Here is an 18,194-nt window from a genome sequence, read left to right as displayed (position 1 = left end):
TGAGTGCGGGAAAGGTTTTTCAGATAAGTCCCATCTTCACAGACATCAGAGATCTCACACGGGGGAGTAGCCGTATTCCTGTCCTGAGTGATGGAAATGTTCCTCACTGAAGTCCTGTCCTCCTGTACATCAGGGGCCCCACACAACCCTGGAGGTGTATTAGTGCCTTGAGTGCGGTAAATGGATGTTTCTGGACATCCCAGCTCTCATGTGGGGAAGAAGCACACCCTGATATACACCTCAGATATACTCCATGGCTGATCTTCATCATGGAAGAAACCGTTCATAAGGAGATCAGAGGTCACCAAAGACATGGATGAAGTGTGGGACCGGGTTGGCCATTGATAGCAGGAGAAGAATAAAAATGGAATCCTGACCTAGAGTACTGGGCTGACTTTTCATTGGGGTGCAGCCTATATACTAGAGATGGTCTGCACCTAAATGGAAGGGGGTCTGCTATGCTGGGGGAGGGGTTTATGGGAAGTCTGGAGGAGTATATAATCTAGGATGGAGGGGGGAGGGAGAATTCAATTATAACTGGGTGGACAGATCACACGGGGGTCAGTACTTATTGGGGGGTGGAATGGGGAAAGATGGGGGGAGGGCTATGGCAAATGATAAGAAAGTTCCCATGTTACAAACAACCAGTGGAATTGGTACCATTTGTATGAAAATAAAAAATTCACAAAATCCGTGTGAACAAGGTGTCAGTGAATGAACAAGGTGTCAGTGAATGAAAATGTTTGTTCCCCAATGCCAGAAGTGTGCCCAGCACAATAGGTGAGTTGGAAGGTTTGGTGCATGAAGAGAACTAGGATTGAATTGGTATTGCTGAATCTTGGCTTCATTCCTCACATGACTGGGCCATTCATATTCCTGGCTAGGTTCTCTTTCGGAGAGACGGGGGAAATAGGAAAGGTGGTGGTGTCTGTCTCTATGTGAGAAGTGATCTCAGAGCGAGTGTGAAAGAGGACCTAGTTGATGGAGAGTGTGATGAGGCTGAAGTATTATGGGTGGAACTGCACATGGGGGGGCGGTACTACAAAGGTCATCATTGGAGTTTGTTATAGGCCTCTGTAATATTAATTTTTAATATCCAAACTTTAATTCGGTCTTTAGTAGTTTTTGAAATATATGCTGGCAGAATATATCCTCTTAATTGGATGTGAATGTGAGGTTTTGTATTTCAGTGGTCAGATGTGAATTATTTGTGTTTGAGCTAAGGGTAATCAGTAGAGGTTTAAAGTCATGTTTTCTTTTAAAATACTCATGTAATGTATACCATATTGTGAATTCTTATGAGTCTGAGAGTTTAAATTGTAGTCATAAATCATGGATTTTGACAGTTGTATGTAACATAAGAACTTCAGAAACCTTTTTCATAGTCTGTATGTCAATCATGATAATGACTTGGTGGTTTGAATAGGAACACATGTTTCTATTCAAGCTGGGAGTGATTTTGGGAGTAGTTTAGAAGCCCGCGAATTTGAAACAAAGCTTAATGGGAGGACCTAATTTTTCATGCATTTTAAGTATGCAGCTTTTCAAAGAACGAGTCAGAAGCTTCTCAGATAGACTACACTTCACTTCATTCACTCACACACAGAGACATTCTTTTCACACACTCTTACTCAAAGCACGTGCTTGGACAAAGAACAAAAGAATAGCACATGGTCATTTCTTAAACTAGGCCAAGAAAACTTCTATCTAAGCTATGCAAAGGAACTACATTATTTCCTAATATCCAAGGCAATTTATTCTTTATTTTTATTTCATTTTAAGCTACATATATCTGAATTTACTGTTTTTTATTGACTTTGTATTTTTGGTGTGTGATCAAATAAAGTCACACTGCTCATACTGACCTGGCTTTCATAAGGATTTCTTCCCACAACCATCTACAAGAACCTAGAAATATTAATAGAGTTTTTTCATAACTCTGGAAATCTAACATTATTGGCGAGTGCCAGCCATTCGATTTTTCCACGTTTTTTCAATTTATCCTCGCTTCTTCAGAGGGGATTGAGATGAACTATTTCTATTGATTAAGCTTCGGAAAGATTGCAGAACCTGGAACGGAAAACGTTGGTTGTGGAGATCTGAGGATTCAAGTGGTGACCAGAAAAGTCTCTAAGTCAGGACAAAAGAGGAAATTTACTACATTCGGTGAGTAGAAACATGGAATTTATTGATTCATTAGCTAATGAAAGTAAATTGGAATTTCAAGGTTTAGCTAGCCATGCTTCTGATACTGGTTTATGGAAAGCTATGTATGATCAATGTATGCAGGCTAATGTTGATATTGATAGCTCTAGATTTACGTTTAATAAGATGAAAAGAAAATTGCGTAACATTGTGAAGCTAGTTAGAGTTTTCAATTCTATGGTGTTTGAATTGCCAGAGAAAAATGTGGTTTGTGTTGTTAAGACAGATAGCAAAAATGTCTTACAGAGTACAGACATGCAGGATACTGTTGAATCCAATTGTGCAAACTGTGAAACTTTTTGTACCTATATTGAACATCTTGAGCAAGAAATTGAATCTCAAAATGTTGCAATATTAAAAAATAAGCAAATAGCTGTGGTTTCTAAGAAAAAACAATCAGAAACGGCCCAAGCTTCATTTATCCCGGACTCACCCAGGGGTGATGAGGAAGGCAGTGAGACTACTGTTCAGAGACAGAAATTACTTGCTAGAGCATCTAAGTTGAAGTTACAGATTCAGGATCAGTTAATGAAAATATTGAAGGATATACCAGCATATAACATGAGAGAAAATTCTTTCCATAATTCCGATGTTTTTGAGAATTTTTGTGATAGGTTTCAATTAACTGATGAGCAAAGAAATCGCATTTTTGGGTTGTGGATCCCCAGTTTTATGGCTCGTAGGTTAGTCAAGACTCCTTTCATGAATGAGGATGATATGGAAATTCATAGCAATGCTACTGATAGACTACGACAGTTATTACTGTTCACAACAGGAGAGGAGACACCTAGTTTGGAAATTTTAGACTCCTTAAGAGCTACTATTAATGATGACCCTTATGATTTTAGGATTAGATATTCTAAGGCATACAGGATGATTTTTAATTTACAAGATGAGACCCCTGCTATGGTCAAGGATTTTGTAAAAAAATTTAAGTACCTTGATCCAGCATCTTTATTGATTGCTAATGAAAAGGATAATTTGGATGACGCTGCCTATATTATTGACAAAATTAGGAGACAATTAAAGCTAAATAATGTAAGACCAAAAATTGCTTTAATTGAGAATAATTATCCTAAGACTGACAGTCAGGATAAATTCAAGACAGGAAATGCTGCCCCCCGCAGGAATGACAGAGTAAGACAAGGGAATCAAAGACCACTCACTTGTTACTATTGTGCAAAACCAGGGCATTTGAAATGGCAGTGTAGGAAGTTTTTGAAAGACATTCAGATGAGAAACTTGGGTAAAGAAAATGGACTTATTTCTCCTGAACCGTCAGCTCCAATTCGTTCACAGGAAGTTAAGTCATCTTCACCCTACGCTCCTCTGATCAGAGAGATTAGTGAAATGTCAATTAGTAATGGAGGAAATGTGAACAACTCACATTCATCCAATACTTCAAGACAGCCATTATTACCTTCACCATGACTAGCAAAAGAAAAGGAAGTTGAACTCCATTGTCTGGAATATGTAGCTCCAATTTTCTTGGACAAGTGTGGCCGCCCTTATGTAAAAGCTAAAATTAATGGACAGAAATCTTCAATTCTTTTGGATTCAGGAGCCCAAATAAGTGTTTTAGGCATGAAAATACCAATTCCATCTAATGCAACAGTATGCACAGTTGTAGGTTTCAATGGAAAAGGTGATGTTCAAGCTAAAAAATGTAAAAATGTGTCTTTTGAAATACCAGGATGTTCGCAAATGGAGATAGATTTTTGGTATTGTCAAGGATCAGAGAACATTATTGGTGCTGATGTTTTGTCTCAAAGAGGGTGGATACTTGATTTAGCCAATGGCATTGTTTGGCAGGGCTCTGCTAATCGTAAGCCTATGGTAATTGACCCAACAGATTATTGTGAAGTCGGTAGCATCTGTTTGACAGAAGCAATTGATGCTGACTATAAATGGCCAGTTACTGGAGATAATTTGGAATTGAAACAGTTAGTACAACTACACAAAAAACTGTGGAGTCAAGGTAAAAATGAAGCTGGACTGTTCAAAAATATTGAAGTTAATATTCAAGGCAAAGACCATCCCCCATTAAAACAATACAAGTTGCCGCCAGAATCTGATGAACCTGTATCAGTAATCATACAAGAATTTTTGGAACAGGGTATCATCAGGAAAGCTAATTCAGTTACTAATAATCCTTTGTGGGTAGTGGCAAAGCGTGATGACCCTAGTGCATATAGATTATTGATAGATCTAAGAATGCTAAACAAATACACTCCAAGTTGTACACCCATTGTGGCAGAAACTCCAGACATCATGTCACAAATAAATGCCAATGCGAAAGTGTTCTCTGTTCTTGACATTGCAAATGGATTTTTTAGTATTAAATTGGCTGAGAGTTGCCAATACAAGTTTTCATTTGTCCACAGAAATGTCCAGTATTGTCTCAAACGTCTTCCAAAAGGATATCATTCTGCTAAGTTTATATTTCATCAGGCATTAGCAAATGTTTTGTCTAAATTTTCTAGACCTGATTGTTTAATTCAATATGTAGATGATATCTTGCTTATGACGAATTCTGAAACTGAACACAGGACTCTCTTAGCAGAATTGTTTACACTTCTGCAAGATGAAGGTCTCAAGCTGAATACACGCAAAGTTCAGCTCATGAAAAATGAAGTAAAATTTCTTGGAGTTTTGATTGGTCCAGGAAAGAGACAGCCTTTACAGGAAAGAATTGAGTCTATTGCGTCACTTCCTGTACCAACAACATTCAAAGCACTGAGACAGTTTTTGGGTTTGGTAAATTTCTCTAGAGATTTTATCGAATCATTTGCAGAAAAAGCCAAACCATTGTATGATTTGTTGAAGTACAATGAGGAAAATGTATTTGGTCCCTGGACAGAAATACAGCAAAAAGCTTTTGAGATGTTGAAAAATGATTTGCAAACAGCTCCAGCTTTGGCTACTGTTGATAAGCAAGCACCATTTGCTTTGCAAGTGCATGCTTCAGAAACTGCAATCTCAGCTGTCTTGATTCAGAAACAGGGAGGAGTCTGGAGAAGTCTTGGATACTTCTCACGTCTGCTTACCCCAGTAGAGAGAGGTTTTGATGATTGTGTCAGACAACTTGTGGGAGTACATTATGCAGTAAAAGCAACAGAGCATATTGTAGGATTCAACAAAATTATTCTACAAACTCCACATAGCACATTGAAGTTTCTTTTTGAGAAAAATGTTCCGGGAGTTTCCAACCAAAGATTTTCTCAATGGTTGTTGGCTCTATCACCTAAGCAAATACAGGTTGAACATAATGCCAAGTATGTCCTACCTCAGTTGATGGAATACAACGGGTTAGAACATGAATGTCTATGTGAAGTCCAAGAAACTTCCTCTCCTCTTTTCCGTAGAGAGGCAGAGAAAATTGATGAACCTGTATTTGTTGATGGTTCTAGATACTGTATGTCAGGTAATTATTACAGTGGATATTCAATTTGGTATCCAGAGCGTAATTATTCCATACAGCACAAATTGCCAGGACATTTTTCAGCTCAAAGGGCAGAACTTGAAGCAGTAAAAACTGTGTTGACATTAGACAAGGAAGAGAACAGAAGTCCATTAGTGATCTACAGTGACAGTTCATATGTTGTACGTTCCCTGACAGATTATTTACCAATTTGGAAACGTAGAGGTTTTGTAGATGCATCTAACAAAGTCCTAGTGCACAAAGAGACACTTGAATCAATTTTTAAGCTAGCAGAGGAAAATCCTTTTGCCTATGCAATTGTAAAAATTCCATCTCATAGGAAGGACAATGATGAGATGAGTGTAGGCAATAGAACAGCTGATCTCTTAGCAAAGGAAGCAGCTTTACATGGAGTACCAGTGATTCAGTCTGAACCAGTTTCAGTTAATGTTGTTAGGAAGACAGACACACAGATTCCCTCCTTTGCAGAAGAACAGAAAAGGGATCCATCTCTTTCTGCTTCTCAGGTTGATCCAAAATTTCCCTTTATATGTGAATATGGAATTTTGTATCATGACTTAAACGGGTTTCTGCGTCCTGTTATACCGCAGCATCTACAGGTAGAATTTACAAAATACAATCACGAAAGCCTAGGTCACATAGGTAAACAAAGATTGCTTGAAATACTCAAGGAAAAATTTTACTGGGACAAAATGGAAGAAACAGTAGACAGTGTAGTTCAATCTTGTCTAATCTGTGCTCAAGTGAATCCTCGACCAAAGGGTCAAAAACCTCCATTACAAAGAACTCCTCCAGCAGATGGACCATGGTCCACATTACAACTAGACTATATAGGACCGTTACCTACAGGTAAAAATGGGTACAGGTATGCTTTAGTTGTAGTTGATGTTTTCTCGAATTGGATTGAAATCTTGCCTGTTCGCAAAGATGATGCATTAACAACTGCTAAAATGCTAATTAATCATGTTTTTCCAGTCTGGGGTATACCAACAAACCTCAGTAGTGACAGAGGAACCCACTTCACAGGTAAAATAATGCAGGCAACGTGTAAAATCTTGGGTATACAACAGAGATTTCATGTGCCCTATCATCCACAATCTGCAGGTATTGTGGAAAGAATGAATAGGACTGTTAAATCAAGGATTGCAAAAATGTTATTAGACAGAGGAAATACTTGGGTTGATGCTGTACCATTGGTTCTGATGAGTGTCAGAAGTACAACATCTTCTGCAACACAGTATTCTCCTTTTGAGTTAATGACAGGAAGGAAAATGCGTATTGTTTTTCCCCATGAACCGTTCTTGTCAACGCCGCAAAAAGAGGCAATAGAAAAAACAAAATGGTTACAGATGTTGCAAGACAATCTGAACACTATTGTACCACATGCAGCTACTCGCATGAAAAAAATGGTTCCTCCACATTCTTCTAAGTTCGAAAAAGGAGGACAAGTAATGGTAAAAACTTTCAGAAAAACTGGACCATGGCAAAGCAATTGGGAAGGTCCATTTGATATTTTGGATGTTCAAGGAGTAATGGTACAAGTGCAAAGACCTCTTAATTCAGTAAAAAATGCGCGCAGACAACAAACAATGTGGGTGCACAGTGACCAATGCAAATTGTTTATACCGAGATAATGATACTGCATTTCTTTTGCAGACATGGATTTCAATAATCCGGAAGAAACAAAGCATCGCAGATTTCAAAGAAAAATAAACATTGCAACAAAAGAACATAAGGAAAATCAAAGCAGTAGAAAGAAAAGACTTATTACAGGATTGATCTTTTTCTTAGTGACAATGACAATATTAGTAATCTACAACATAAACTTTTCCAGCAATGCAGAAGTTAACAAGACTGAAGCCCTACATAAGAAAAACACTACACTTATTAGGAACAAAAGATTTTTTCCTAAAGACAGTAACATTAATACAGCTGAAGACTTGCTAGGATATATGTGCATAGGTTATGGTAGAACTTGTTGTTCGGAATTGTATTTCGTTCATAATAATGATATTGAAGTTAGAGCTAAAATAGAGTCTAAATCAAAATTTGTTAAAATGCAAGGATTTTATAGGATCAATAACGAAACTAGTAACTTTGAATGTAATTTATCCGATATGGGATACTGGTTAATAGTTTTAAAGGGAAATGAACCTACTATTTGGTCAGGAGATATTTCCATAGACATGTTAAATACTGGAAATATAGGAAGTTCTAAAACAGATATTTGGTATCAATTACAAAGTTATTCACACTTTCTTGATCCTGAACATTTGAATATTAATGGTAATGAAAAAGAGGACATAGTGAAAATATGGGATTTCCAAGTGACAAGAGCTTTGGTTCAAACTAAAGTCAAAGTAATTGTTACTGTGGTAGATTTGATTGTCCCAGAGATAAAAATATCTCCTCAATCATTAAGACTTGTAGAAGGAAAGGATAATCTGAATTTGATGTGTAGTATACAAATACACCTACCTCAAAATTCATTATTAACTTGGAAAAGGAATGGTGAATTTTTGGGAAGTTTTCTTCATGATAAAACTGATGTTATCCATAAAAGTATTTTTGGTAATTTGAACTGGGATAATGATAACTTTGTGTATCATCAAAACACTATATCAATTAATGATACAGGTATATATGAATGCTGCATATCAATAGAAAATTATCCAAAGAAATGTGTAAATACAAATGTAATTGTACTATCCCCTAAAAGAACGCAGTGTACGGATAAGAAATTTATTCCAGCCAGTCCCTTCCAAATTAACCATTTCCAGACCAGACGTCTGTTGAGAGAAGGAAAGTTTGTTATTATAGTGTGGAACTTTAACATTTCAGAATGGAAAATCTCAACAAGGTTTCCACAATGTAAAGAACATCTGGTTAACATGGAATTAGGTATTGAAAGATGGTTTGGTACTGATATTAGGAATCCTCACAGGAATAAACGTGGTATAGTTGAAGGTATTTTAGGAGGAATAGGTACTGTTGGTAGTATTACAAATAGCATGGACATTAGTACACTAAAGTCTGATCTCGAGACAGCCGGTTTAGTGGGAAGCAATAGTATTAAAGTACAAAGAAATTTGAATCAAATATTGGAAAATATGGTGATTAAAACAGCCAATATTATGGGTCCATCTATATTACACTTAGAGAATATTACTCTTAATTTAATGTCAAGTGAACAGCATTCCCATATAGCCAGAGCATGTTTAGAAATTCAGATGGAATATTCCACAAATTTTAAAATAATAGCTCAAGCTTTTCAAAGTGGAATAACTCCTATAGGTATTGTACAAAATTTACCAAGAGAGTATGTATATGCCATAAACCATACTGATCTGTGGGTAAATAAGTGGATTGGATGTTATCAGAACATATGTTATAGTTCTTCAATGATTCCTGTAGCAGGAAAAGAACAAATGTTGGTTCCAATCACTGTCTTGGGATTACCAGTTAGCAACACACAGTTACTATATTATCATCTGCAATATACAGATTTTGCATTTACTGATAATAATTTTGAGTTAGAACAATTAGATCTGTCTTCATGTTTACAATTTCAGTCTAAAGTGATTTGTCTACCTAATCAAGACAAAGGTATATTTCATTCTTGTTACCATAACCATACTCTATGTTCAGCAAGGATAGAAAAGGTTAAAACCACTTCTGAGTTAATCTCAATTGTAGATAAAAAGAAAGTTTGTTTTCAAGTTATGTCTGACTCAGAAAGGGTTCAATCCTTCTTCTCTTCTTGTACACATACAGAAAACTTAAGTCGAGGTTTGTTCTGTATAGAAGGAGATATTTCAGCAATAAGTGTTAATGGGATGAGAATGAATTTAACAAACATGCTTATGAAAAATATAAGTGCTCTTCCCATACAGTACAATATATCTCAAGTGGATGAATTCCCATGGAGAGATTGGGCAAATGTTATTCAAAAAGATGAAGGTTTACTGATAGCATTATCAGATGAACTTCAAAAAGCAGAAATATTATTTAAACATGAACAAGGGAGTTTAAAAGATATAGAACATGAATGGTCTCAATTTTCAGGTCATTCTTGGTGGTCAAAATTTAAACGTACTGTATCAATGTTGGGAAAAACTTCAATTGCATCTGCAGCAGGAAATATTTTATTACATCCTGTAATAATTATTTTTATTATTATCATATTATGTATTATATTTCAATTATGTTTGATGTGTAAAATGAACAGTTTTTATAAGCGAATTAGAAGTGAAATTAGGAAAGGAGATAATCTATTACAAGATATACTTCAGAGGAAACTACTTTCTGGTTATGCTGACTCAGTTACAAATAATGATACATTTGAGATTACTAAATCAAAACCTGAGTGTTTGTGATATAAATGATGTGTGCTTGTTATAAATTAATATGAATTTCATATTTCAGAGGGGAATGTAATATTAATTTTTTAATATCCAAACTTTAATTCGGTCTTTAGTAGTTTTTGAAATATATGCTGGCAGAATATATATTCCCAATTAATTGGATGTGAATGGGAGGTTTTGTATGTAAGTGGTCAGATGTGAATTATTTGTGTTTGAGTCTAGGTAATCAGTAGAGGTTTAAAGTTATGTTTTCTTTTAAAATATTCATGTAATGTATACCATACTGTGAATTCGTTTAATGAGTCTGAGAGTTTAAATTGTAGTCATAAATCATGGTTTTTGACAGTTGTATGTAATATAAGAACTTCAGAAACCTTTCTCATGGTCCATATGTCAATCATGATAATGACTTGGTGGTTTGAATGGGAACATCTGTTTCTATTCAAACTAGGAGTGATTTTGGGAGTAGTTTAGAAGCCCGCGAATTTGAAACAAAGCTTAATGGGAGGATCTAATTTCTCATGCATTTTAAGTATGCAGCTTTTCAAACTACGAGGCAGAAGCCTCTCAGATAGACGACACTTCACTTCATTCACTCACACACACAGAGACATTCTTTTCACACACTCTTACTCAAAGCACATGCTTGGACAAAGAACAAAAGAATAGCACATGGTCATTTCTTAAACTAGGCCAAGAAAACTTCTATCTAAGCTATGCAAAGGAACTACATTATTTCCTAATATCCAAGGCAATTTATTCTTTATTTTTATTTTCTTGTAAGCTACATATATCTGAATTTACTGTTTTTTATTGACTTTGTATTTTTGGTGTGTGATCAAATAAAGTCACACTGCTCATACTGACCTGGCTGTCATAAGGATTTCTTCCCACAACCATCTACAAGAACCTAGAAATATTAATAGAGTTTTTTCATAACTCTGGAAATCTAACAGAATCGTTACTCAGGGACACAGAATTGTTACTGAGGGACACAGAATCGTTACTGAGGGACACAGAATCGTTACACAGGGACACAGAATCGTTACACAGGGACACAGAATCGTTACTCAGGGACACAGAATCGTTACTCAGGGACACAGAATTGTTACTCAGGGACACAGAATTGTTACGTTATTTTTGGGGTGCTTATAGAATTAAAGAGTATGTCAGACAACACGCAGAGGAGTGGCAGAGGAGGCAATGTTTCAGGAGCGAGCAGACGTGGCAGCAGAGGAAGGGGTCGAGGCAGCACTAGTCGCAGCCAGAGGCCAGTGCTCCCGGTGTCATCCAGCGGTCGTGTCTCCACCGACAACCCTGCAGTCATCGATTGGTTGGCTCGGTCGTCTTACTCTTCCCAGGTCACCTCTGACACCTACAGCCAACGGTCGGTGGGTACGTCAGACACAACCGTTAGTTGGCATGGCCCGGGAGCAAGCCCACTGAAATCACGTGTCCTCTACCTGCCCCTGTCCTTTGGTGTTCCCTCACCAAGCGAAGTATCGCATGCTGTGGGCTCAGCCCCACTGTACAGTGAGGAAGAGCTAACAGAGGGCGGTCAGGAACGGGGGAGACATCCGCCTCTTCAGCAGCCAGGCGAAGAAGTACTGGCGAGGAGAGTGGCTCGGTAGCCGGTCTAGAGACAGGTCTGTCTCCTGACCCACACGCAGCCGAGGGGGCTAGTAGTGAGGCGGAAACCCTAATTGATGATGATGAGGCTGATCACACTTGGCAGCCTCGTCGTCATCAGGCTATTGCTTCCGCATCATCAGGAGAAGAGGGTGCCAGCTTGGCAGCGAGCAAAACAGTCGGTGGGTTGCCCAGGAGGCAGCAGGGTCGCAGCAGTGTCAGTGGAGGCAAACGGCCACGGAGTAGAGCACCAGCTCCACTGCAGCCTACCACCACGGCCAGTAGTGGTGCCGGTGTGCACGGAGGAAGTAGCAGTCAGCCAGTGAGGAGTAGCGGGGGCAAAGTTTCCTACTCGGCGGTGTGGCAATTTTTCGTCAAGCCGCCCGAGGAAGTAAACGTAGCTGTATGTCGACTATGTGGCCAGAAAGTCAAGCGTGGCCAGGGGGCCCATGTTGGGACTACAGCGTTGCGTCAGCATATGCAGCGTCGCCATTCGGTGGCCTGGGAAAACCGTGATAAAGATACGGCGGTTCTGCCTGCCCCAGCCCCCGCTCCGTTACTTGCTCCGTCACCCGACGTCAATCGCCCTCTATCAGCCAGTCAAGGCTCCAACACCTCTGCTGAGGGGAGTTGTCGCTCGTTGGCATCTTCCGCTCGTTCAGATGCTCCTTCTCCTGCTACTCCTCTTCACGGATTCTGTCAGCAGTCTTTCTTGGAATCCGTTTCCAAGAGACAACAGTTTGCGAGCACGCACCCGACGGTGCAGAAGCTGAACGTCCTCCTGTCCAAGTTGCTGGTTCTGCAGTCCCTCCCTTTCCAAGTGGTGGACTCAGCACCTTTCCGAGAAATGATGGCTTGTGCCGAGCCGCGGTGGAGAGTGCCAAGCCGGCATTTCTTCGCCAAAAAGGCAGTGCCAGCCCTGCATTCACATGTAGAAGAGATGGTGGGCCAGTCTTTGAGCATGTCGGTCTCTGCCAAAGTGCACGGCAGCGCCGACGTGTGGAGCTGTAACTACGGTCAGGGACAGTACATGTCATTTAGGGCCCACTGGGTGAACGTGGTGCCGGCACAGCCGCACCAGCAACTTGGACAGGTCACGCCGCTTTTGCCTCCACGTTTGCACGTCCTTGGTCCAGCAAAGATGTCCGCCTCTACCACCTCTTCTTCCGCCGTGTCCTCAGCCGCCACCCCCGTGCCAAGTCCCATTACCCGACCGGCATATCACATGTGCAGGGCGCAACGGTGTCACGCTGTGCTGCACCTGCACACTGCTGGTGGGTTCCATTTTGTCATAGGGTGCTGTATGGCCTCCCATTGCTGCTGCCAGGCCCGTAATCTGCCATGGGCCCCCGTACCGACTCCTCATGCTGCTGCCAGGCCCGTAATCTGTCATGGGCCCCTGTACCGCCTCCTCATGCTGCTGCCAGGTCCAGAGTGTGTCATGGGTCCCTGTATGGCCTCCCATTGCTGCTGTCTCCATCGCCACACTCTGCCATGTGCCACTTTCAGGTCTCCGCACACTGCTGGTGGGTTCCATTTTGTCATAGGGTGCTGTATGGCCTCCCATTGCTGCTGCCAGGCCTGTAATCTGCCATGGGCCCCCGTACAGACTCCTCATGCTGCTGCCAAGCCCGTAATCTGTCATGGGCCCCTGTACCGCCTCCTCATGCTGCTGCCAGGTCCAGAGTGTGTCATGGGTCCCTGTACGGCCTCCCATTGCTGCTGTCTCCATCGCCACACTCTGCCATGTGCCACTTTCAGGTCTCCTCACACTGCTGGTGGGTTCCATTTTGTCATAGGGTGCTGTATGGCCTCCCATTGCTGCTGCCAGGCCCGTAATCTGTCATGGGCCCCTGTACCGCCTCCTCATGCTGCTGCCAGGTCCAGAGTGTGTCATGGGTCCCTGTACGGCCTCCCATTGCTGCTGTCTCCATCACCACACTCTGCCATGTGCCACTTTCAGGTCTCCGCACACTGCTGGTGGGTTCCATTTTGTCATAGGGTGCTGTATGGCCTCCCATTGCTGCTGCCAGGCACGTAATCTGCCATGGGCCCCTATACCGCCTCCTCATGCTGCTGCCAGGTCCAGAGTGTGTCATGGGTCCCTGTACGGCCTCCCATTGCTGCTGTCTCCATCGCCACACTCTGCCATGTGCCACTTTCAGGTCTCCTCACACTGCTGGTGGGTTCCATTTTGTCATAGGGTGCTGTATGGCCTCCCATTGCTGCTGCCAGGCCCGTAATCTGTCATGGGCCCCTGTACCGCCTCCTCATGCTGCTGCCAGGTCCAGAGTGTGTCATGGGTCCCTGTACGGCCTCCCATTGCTGCTGTCTCCATCGCCACACTCTGCCATGTGCCACGTTCAGGTCTCCGCACACTGCTGGTGGGTTCCATTTTGTCATAGGGTGCTGTATGGCATCCCATTGCTGCTGCCAGGCCCGTAATCTGTCATGGGCCCCTGTACCGCCTCCTCATGCTGCTACCAGGTCCAGAGTGTGTCATGGGTCCCTGTACGGCCTCCCATTGCTGCTGTCTCCATCGCCACACACTGCCATGTGCCACTTTCAGGTCTCCTCACACTGCTGGTGGGTTCCATTTTGTCATAGGGTGCTGTATGGCCTCCCATTGCTGCTGCCAGGCCCGTAATCTGCCATGGGCCCCCGTACCGACTCCTCATGCTGCTGCCAGGCCCGTAATCTGTCATGGGCCCCTGTACCGCCTCCTCATGCTGCTGCCAGGTCCAGAGTGTGTCATGGGTCCCTGTACGGCCTCCCATTGCTGCTGTCTCCATCGCCACACTCTGCCATGTGCCTCTTTCAGGTCTCCGCACACTGCTGGTGGGTTCCATTTTGTCATAGGGTGCTGTATGGCCTCCCATTGCTGCTGCCAGGCCCGTAATCTGCCATGGGCCCCCGTAACGACTCCTCATGCTGCTGCCAGGCCCGTAATCTGTCATGGGCCCCTGTACCGCCTCCTCATGCTGCTGCCAGGTCCAGAGTGTGTCATGGGTCCCTGTACGGCCTCCCATTGCTGCTGTCTCCATCGCCACACTCTGCCATGTGCCACTTTCAGGTCTCCGCACACTGCTGGTGGGTTCCATTTTGTCATAGGGTGCTGTATGGCCTCCCATTGCTGCTGCCAGGCCCGTAATCTGCCATGGGCCCCCGTACCGACTCCCCATGCTGCTGCCAGGCCCGTAATCTGTCATGGGCCCCTTTACCGCCTCCTCATGCTGCTGCCAGGTCCAGAGTGTGTCATGGGTCCCTGTACGGCCTCCCATTGCTGCTGTCTCCATCGCCACACTCTGCCATGTGCCACTTTCAGGTCTCCTCACACTGCTGGTGGGTTCCATTTTGTCATAGGGTGCTGTATGGCCTCCCATTGCTGCTGCCAGGCCTGTAATCTGCCATGGGCCCCCGTACCGACTCCTCATGCTGCTGCCAGGCCCGTAATCTGTCATGGGCCCCTGTACCGCCTCCTCATGCTGCTGCCAGGTCCAGAGTGTGTCATGGGTCCCTGTACGGCCTCCCATTGCTGCTGTCTCCATCGCCACACTCTGCCATGTGCCACTTTCAGGTCTCCTCACACTGCTGGTGGGTTCCATTTTGTCATAGGGTGCTGTATGGCCTCCCATTGCTGCTGCCAGGCCCGTAATCTGTCATGGGCCCCTGTACCGCCTCCTCATGCTGCTGCCAGGTCCAGAGTGTGTCATGGGTCCCTGTACGGCCTCCCATTGCTGCTGTCTCCATCGCCACACTCTGCCATGTGCCACTTTCAGGTCTCCTCACACTGCTGGTGGGTTCCATTTTGTCATAGGGTGCTGTATGGCCTCCCATTGCTGCTGCCAGGCCCGTAATCTGCCATGGGCCCCGTACCGACTCCTCATGCTGCTGCCAGGCCCGTAATCTGTCATGGGCCCCTGTACCGCCTCCTCATGCTGCTGCCAGGTCCAGAGTGTGTCATGGGTCCCTGTACGGCCTCCCATTGCTGCTGTCTCCATCGCCACACTCTGCCATGTGCCACTTTCAGGTCTCCTCACACTGCTGGTGGGTTCCATTTTGTCATAGGGTGCTGTATGGCCTCCCATTGCTGCTGCCAGGCCCGTAATCTGCCATGGGCCCCCGTACCGACTCCTCATGCTGCTGCCAGGCCCGTAATCTGTCATGGGCCCCTGTACCGCCTCCTCATGCTGCTGCCAGGTCCAGAGTGTGTCATGGGTCCCTGTACGGCCTCCCATTGCTGCTGTCTCCATCGCCACACTCTGCCATGTGCCACTTTCAGGTCTCCTCACACTGCTGGTGGGTTCCATTTTGTCATAGGGTGCTGTATGGCCTCCCATTGCTGCTGCCAGGCCCGTACTCTGCCATGGGCCCCCGTACCGACTCCTCATGCTGCTGCCAGGCCCGTAATCTGTCATGGGCCCCTGTACCGCCTCCTCGTGCTGCTGCCAGGTCCAGAGTGTGTCATGGGTCCCTGTATGGCCTCCCATTGCTGCTGTCTCCATCGCCACACTCTGCCATGTGCCACTTTCAGGTCTCCGCACACTGCTGGTGGGTTCCATTTTGTCATAGGGTGCTGTATGGCCTCCCATTGCTGCTTCCTGGCCTGTAATCTGCCATGGGCCCCCGTACCGACTCCTCATGCTGCTGCCAAGCCCGTAATCTGTCATGGGCCCCTGTACCGCCTCCTCATGCTGCTGCCAGGTCCAGAGTGTGTCATGGGTCCCTGTACGGCCTCCCATTGCTGCTGCCAGGCCCGTAATCTGTCATGGGCCCCTGTACCGCCTCCTCATGCTGCTGCCAGGTCCAGAGTGTGTCATGGGTCCCTGTACGGCCTCCCATTGCTGCTGTCTCCATCGCCACACTCTGCCATGTGCCACTTTCAGGTCTCCTCACACTGCTGGTGGGTTCCATTTTGTCATAGGGTGCTGTATGGCCTCCCATTGCTGCTGCCAGGCCCGTAATCTGCTATGGGCCCCCGTACCGACTCCTCATGCTGCTGCCAGGCCCATAATCTGTCATGGGCCCCTGTACCGCCTCCTCATGCTGCTGCCAGGTCCAGAGTGTGTCATGGGTCCCTATACGGCCTCCCATTGCTGCTGTCTCCATCGCCACACTCTGCCATGTGCCACTTTCAGGTCTCCGCACACTGCTGGTGGGTTCCATTTTGTCATAGGGTGCTGTATGGCCTCCCATTGCTGCTGCCAGGCACGTAATCTGCCATGGGCCCCTGTACCGCCTCCTCATGCTGCTGCCAGGTCCAGAGTGTGTCATGGGTCCCTGTACGGCCTCCCATTGCTGCTGTCTCCATCGCCACACTCTGCCATGTGCCACTTTCAGGTCTCCTCACACTGCTGGTGGGTTCCATTTTGTCATAGGGTGCTGTATGGCCTCCCATTGCTGCTGCCAGGCCCGTAATCTGCCATGGGCCCCCGTACCGACTCCTCATGCTGCTGCCAGGTCCAGAGTGTGTCATGGGTCCCTGTACGGCCTCCCATTGCTGCTGTCTCCATCGCCACACTCTGCCATGTGCCACTTTCAGGTCTCCTCACACTGCTGGTGGGTTCCATTTTGTCATAGGGTGCTGTATGGCCTCCCATTGCTGCTTCCTGGCCTGTAATCTGCCATGGGCCCCCGTACCGACTCCTCATGCTGCTGCCAAGCCCGTAATCTGTCATGGGCCCCTGTACCGCCTCCTCATGCTGCTGCCAGGTCCAGAGTGTGTCATGGGTCCCTGTACGGCCTCCCATTGCTGCTGCCAGGCCCGTAATCTGTCATGGGCCCCTGTACCGCCTCCTCATGCTGCTGCCAGGTCCAGAGTGTGTCATGGGTCCCTGTACGGCCTCCCATTGCTGCTGTCTCCATCGCCACACTCTGCCATGTGCCACTTTCAGGTCTCCTCACACTGCTGGTGGGTTCCATTTTGTCATAGGGTGCTGTATGGCCTCCCATTGCTGCTGCCAGGCCCGTAATCTGCTATGGGCCCCCGTACCGACTCCTCATGCTGCTGCCAGGCCCGTAATCTGTCATGGGCCCCTGTACCGCCTCCTCATGCTGCTGCCAGGTCCAGAGTGTGTCATGGGTCCCTATACGGCCTCCCATTGCTGCTGTCTCCATCGCCACACTCTGCCATGTGCCACTTTCAGGTCTCCGCACACTGCTGGTGGGTTCCATTTTGTCATAGGGTGCTGTATGGCCTCCCATTGCTGCTGCCAGGCACGTAATCTGCCATGGGCCCCTGTACCGCCTCCTCATGCTGCTGCCAGGTCCAGAGTGTGTCATGGGTCCCTGTACGGCCTCCCATTGCTGCTGTCTCCATCGCCACACTCTGCCATGTGCCACTTTCAGGTCTCCTCACACTGCTGGTGGGTTCCATTTTGTCATAGGGTGCTGTATGGCCTCCCATTGCTGCTGCCAGGCCCGTAATCTGCCATGGGCCCCCGTACCGACTCCTCATGCTGCTGCCAGGTCCAGAGTGTGTCATGGGTCCCTGTACGGCCTCCCATTGCTGCTGTCTCCATCGCCACACTCTGCCATGTGCCACGTTCAGGTCT

The 18,194-nt window shown here is 45.1% G+C and overlaps 1 protein-coding gene across 1 annotated transcript; it reads left to right on the top strand.

Moving 5' to 3' along the window:
* The first annotated feature begins 628 nt into the window (after positions 1-628).
* LOC149431441 (uncharacterized) lies at positions 629-10,877 on the top strand. Its single transcript, XM_089665606.1, has 2 exons — positions 629-2,166; positions 7,304-10,877. Exon 2 carries the CDS (start codon positions 7,306-7,308, stop codon positions 10,021-10,023), a length of 2,718 nt encoding a protein of 905 aa, XP_089521732.1. The 5' UTR covers positions 629-2,166; positions 7,304-7,305; the 3' UTR covers positions 10,024-10,877.
* Positions 10,878-18,194: the final 7,317 nt, after the last annotated feature.

This window comes from Staurois parvus, unplaced genomic scaffold (genome assembly GCF_062004578.1).
Source record: "Staurois parvus isolate SC_StPar_1 unplaced genomic scaffold, SC_StPar_1.0 ptg002260l, whole genome shotgun sequence".
Classification (NCBI taxonomy): Eukaryota; Metazoa; Chordata; class Amphibia; order Anura; family Ranidae; genus Staurois; species Staurois parvus.
The sequence above is the reverse complement of the archived record's forward strand: the minus strand, read 5'-3'. Positions and strand labels throughout refer to the sequence as shown.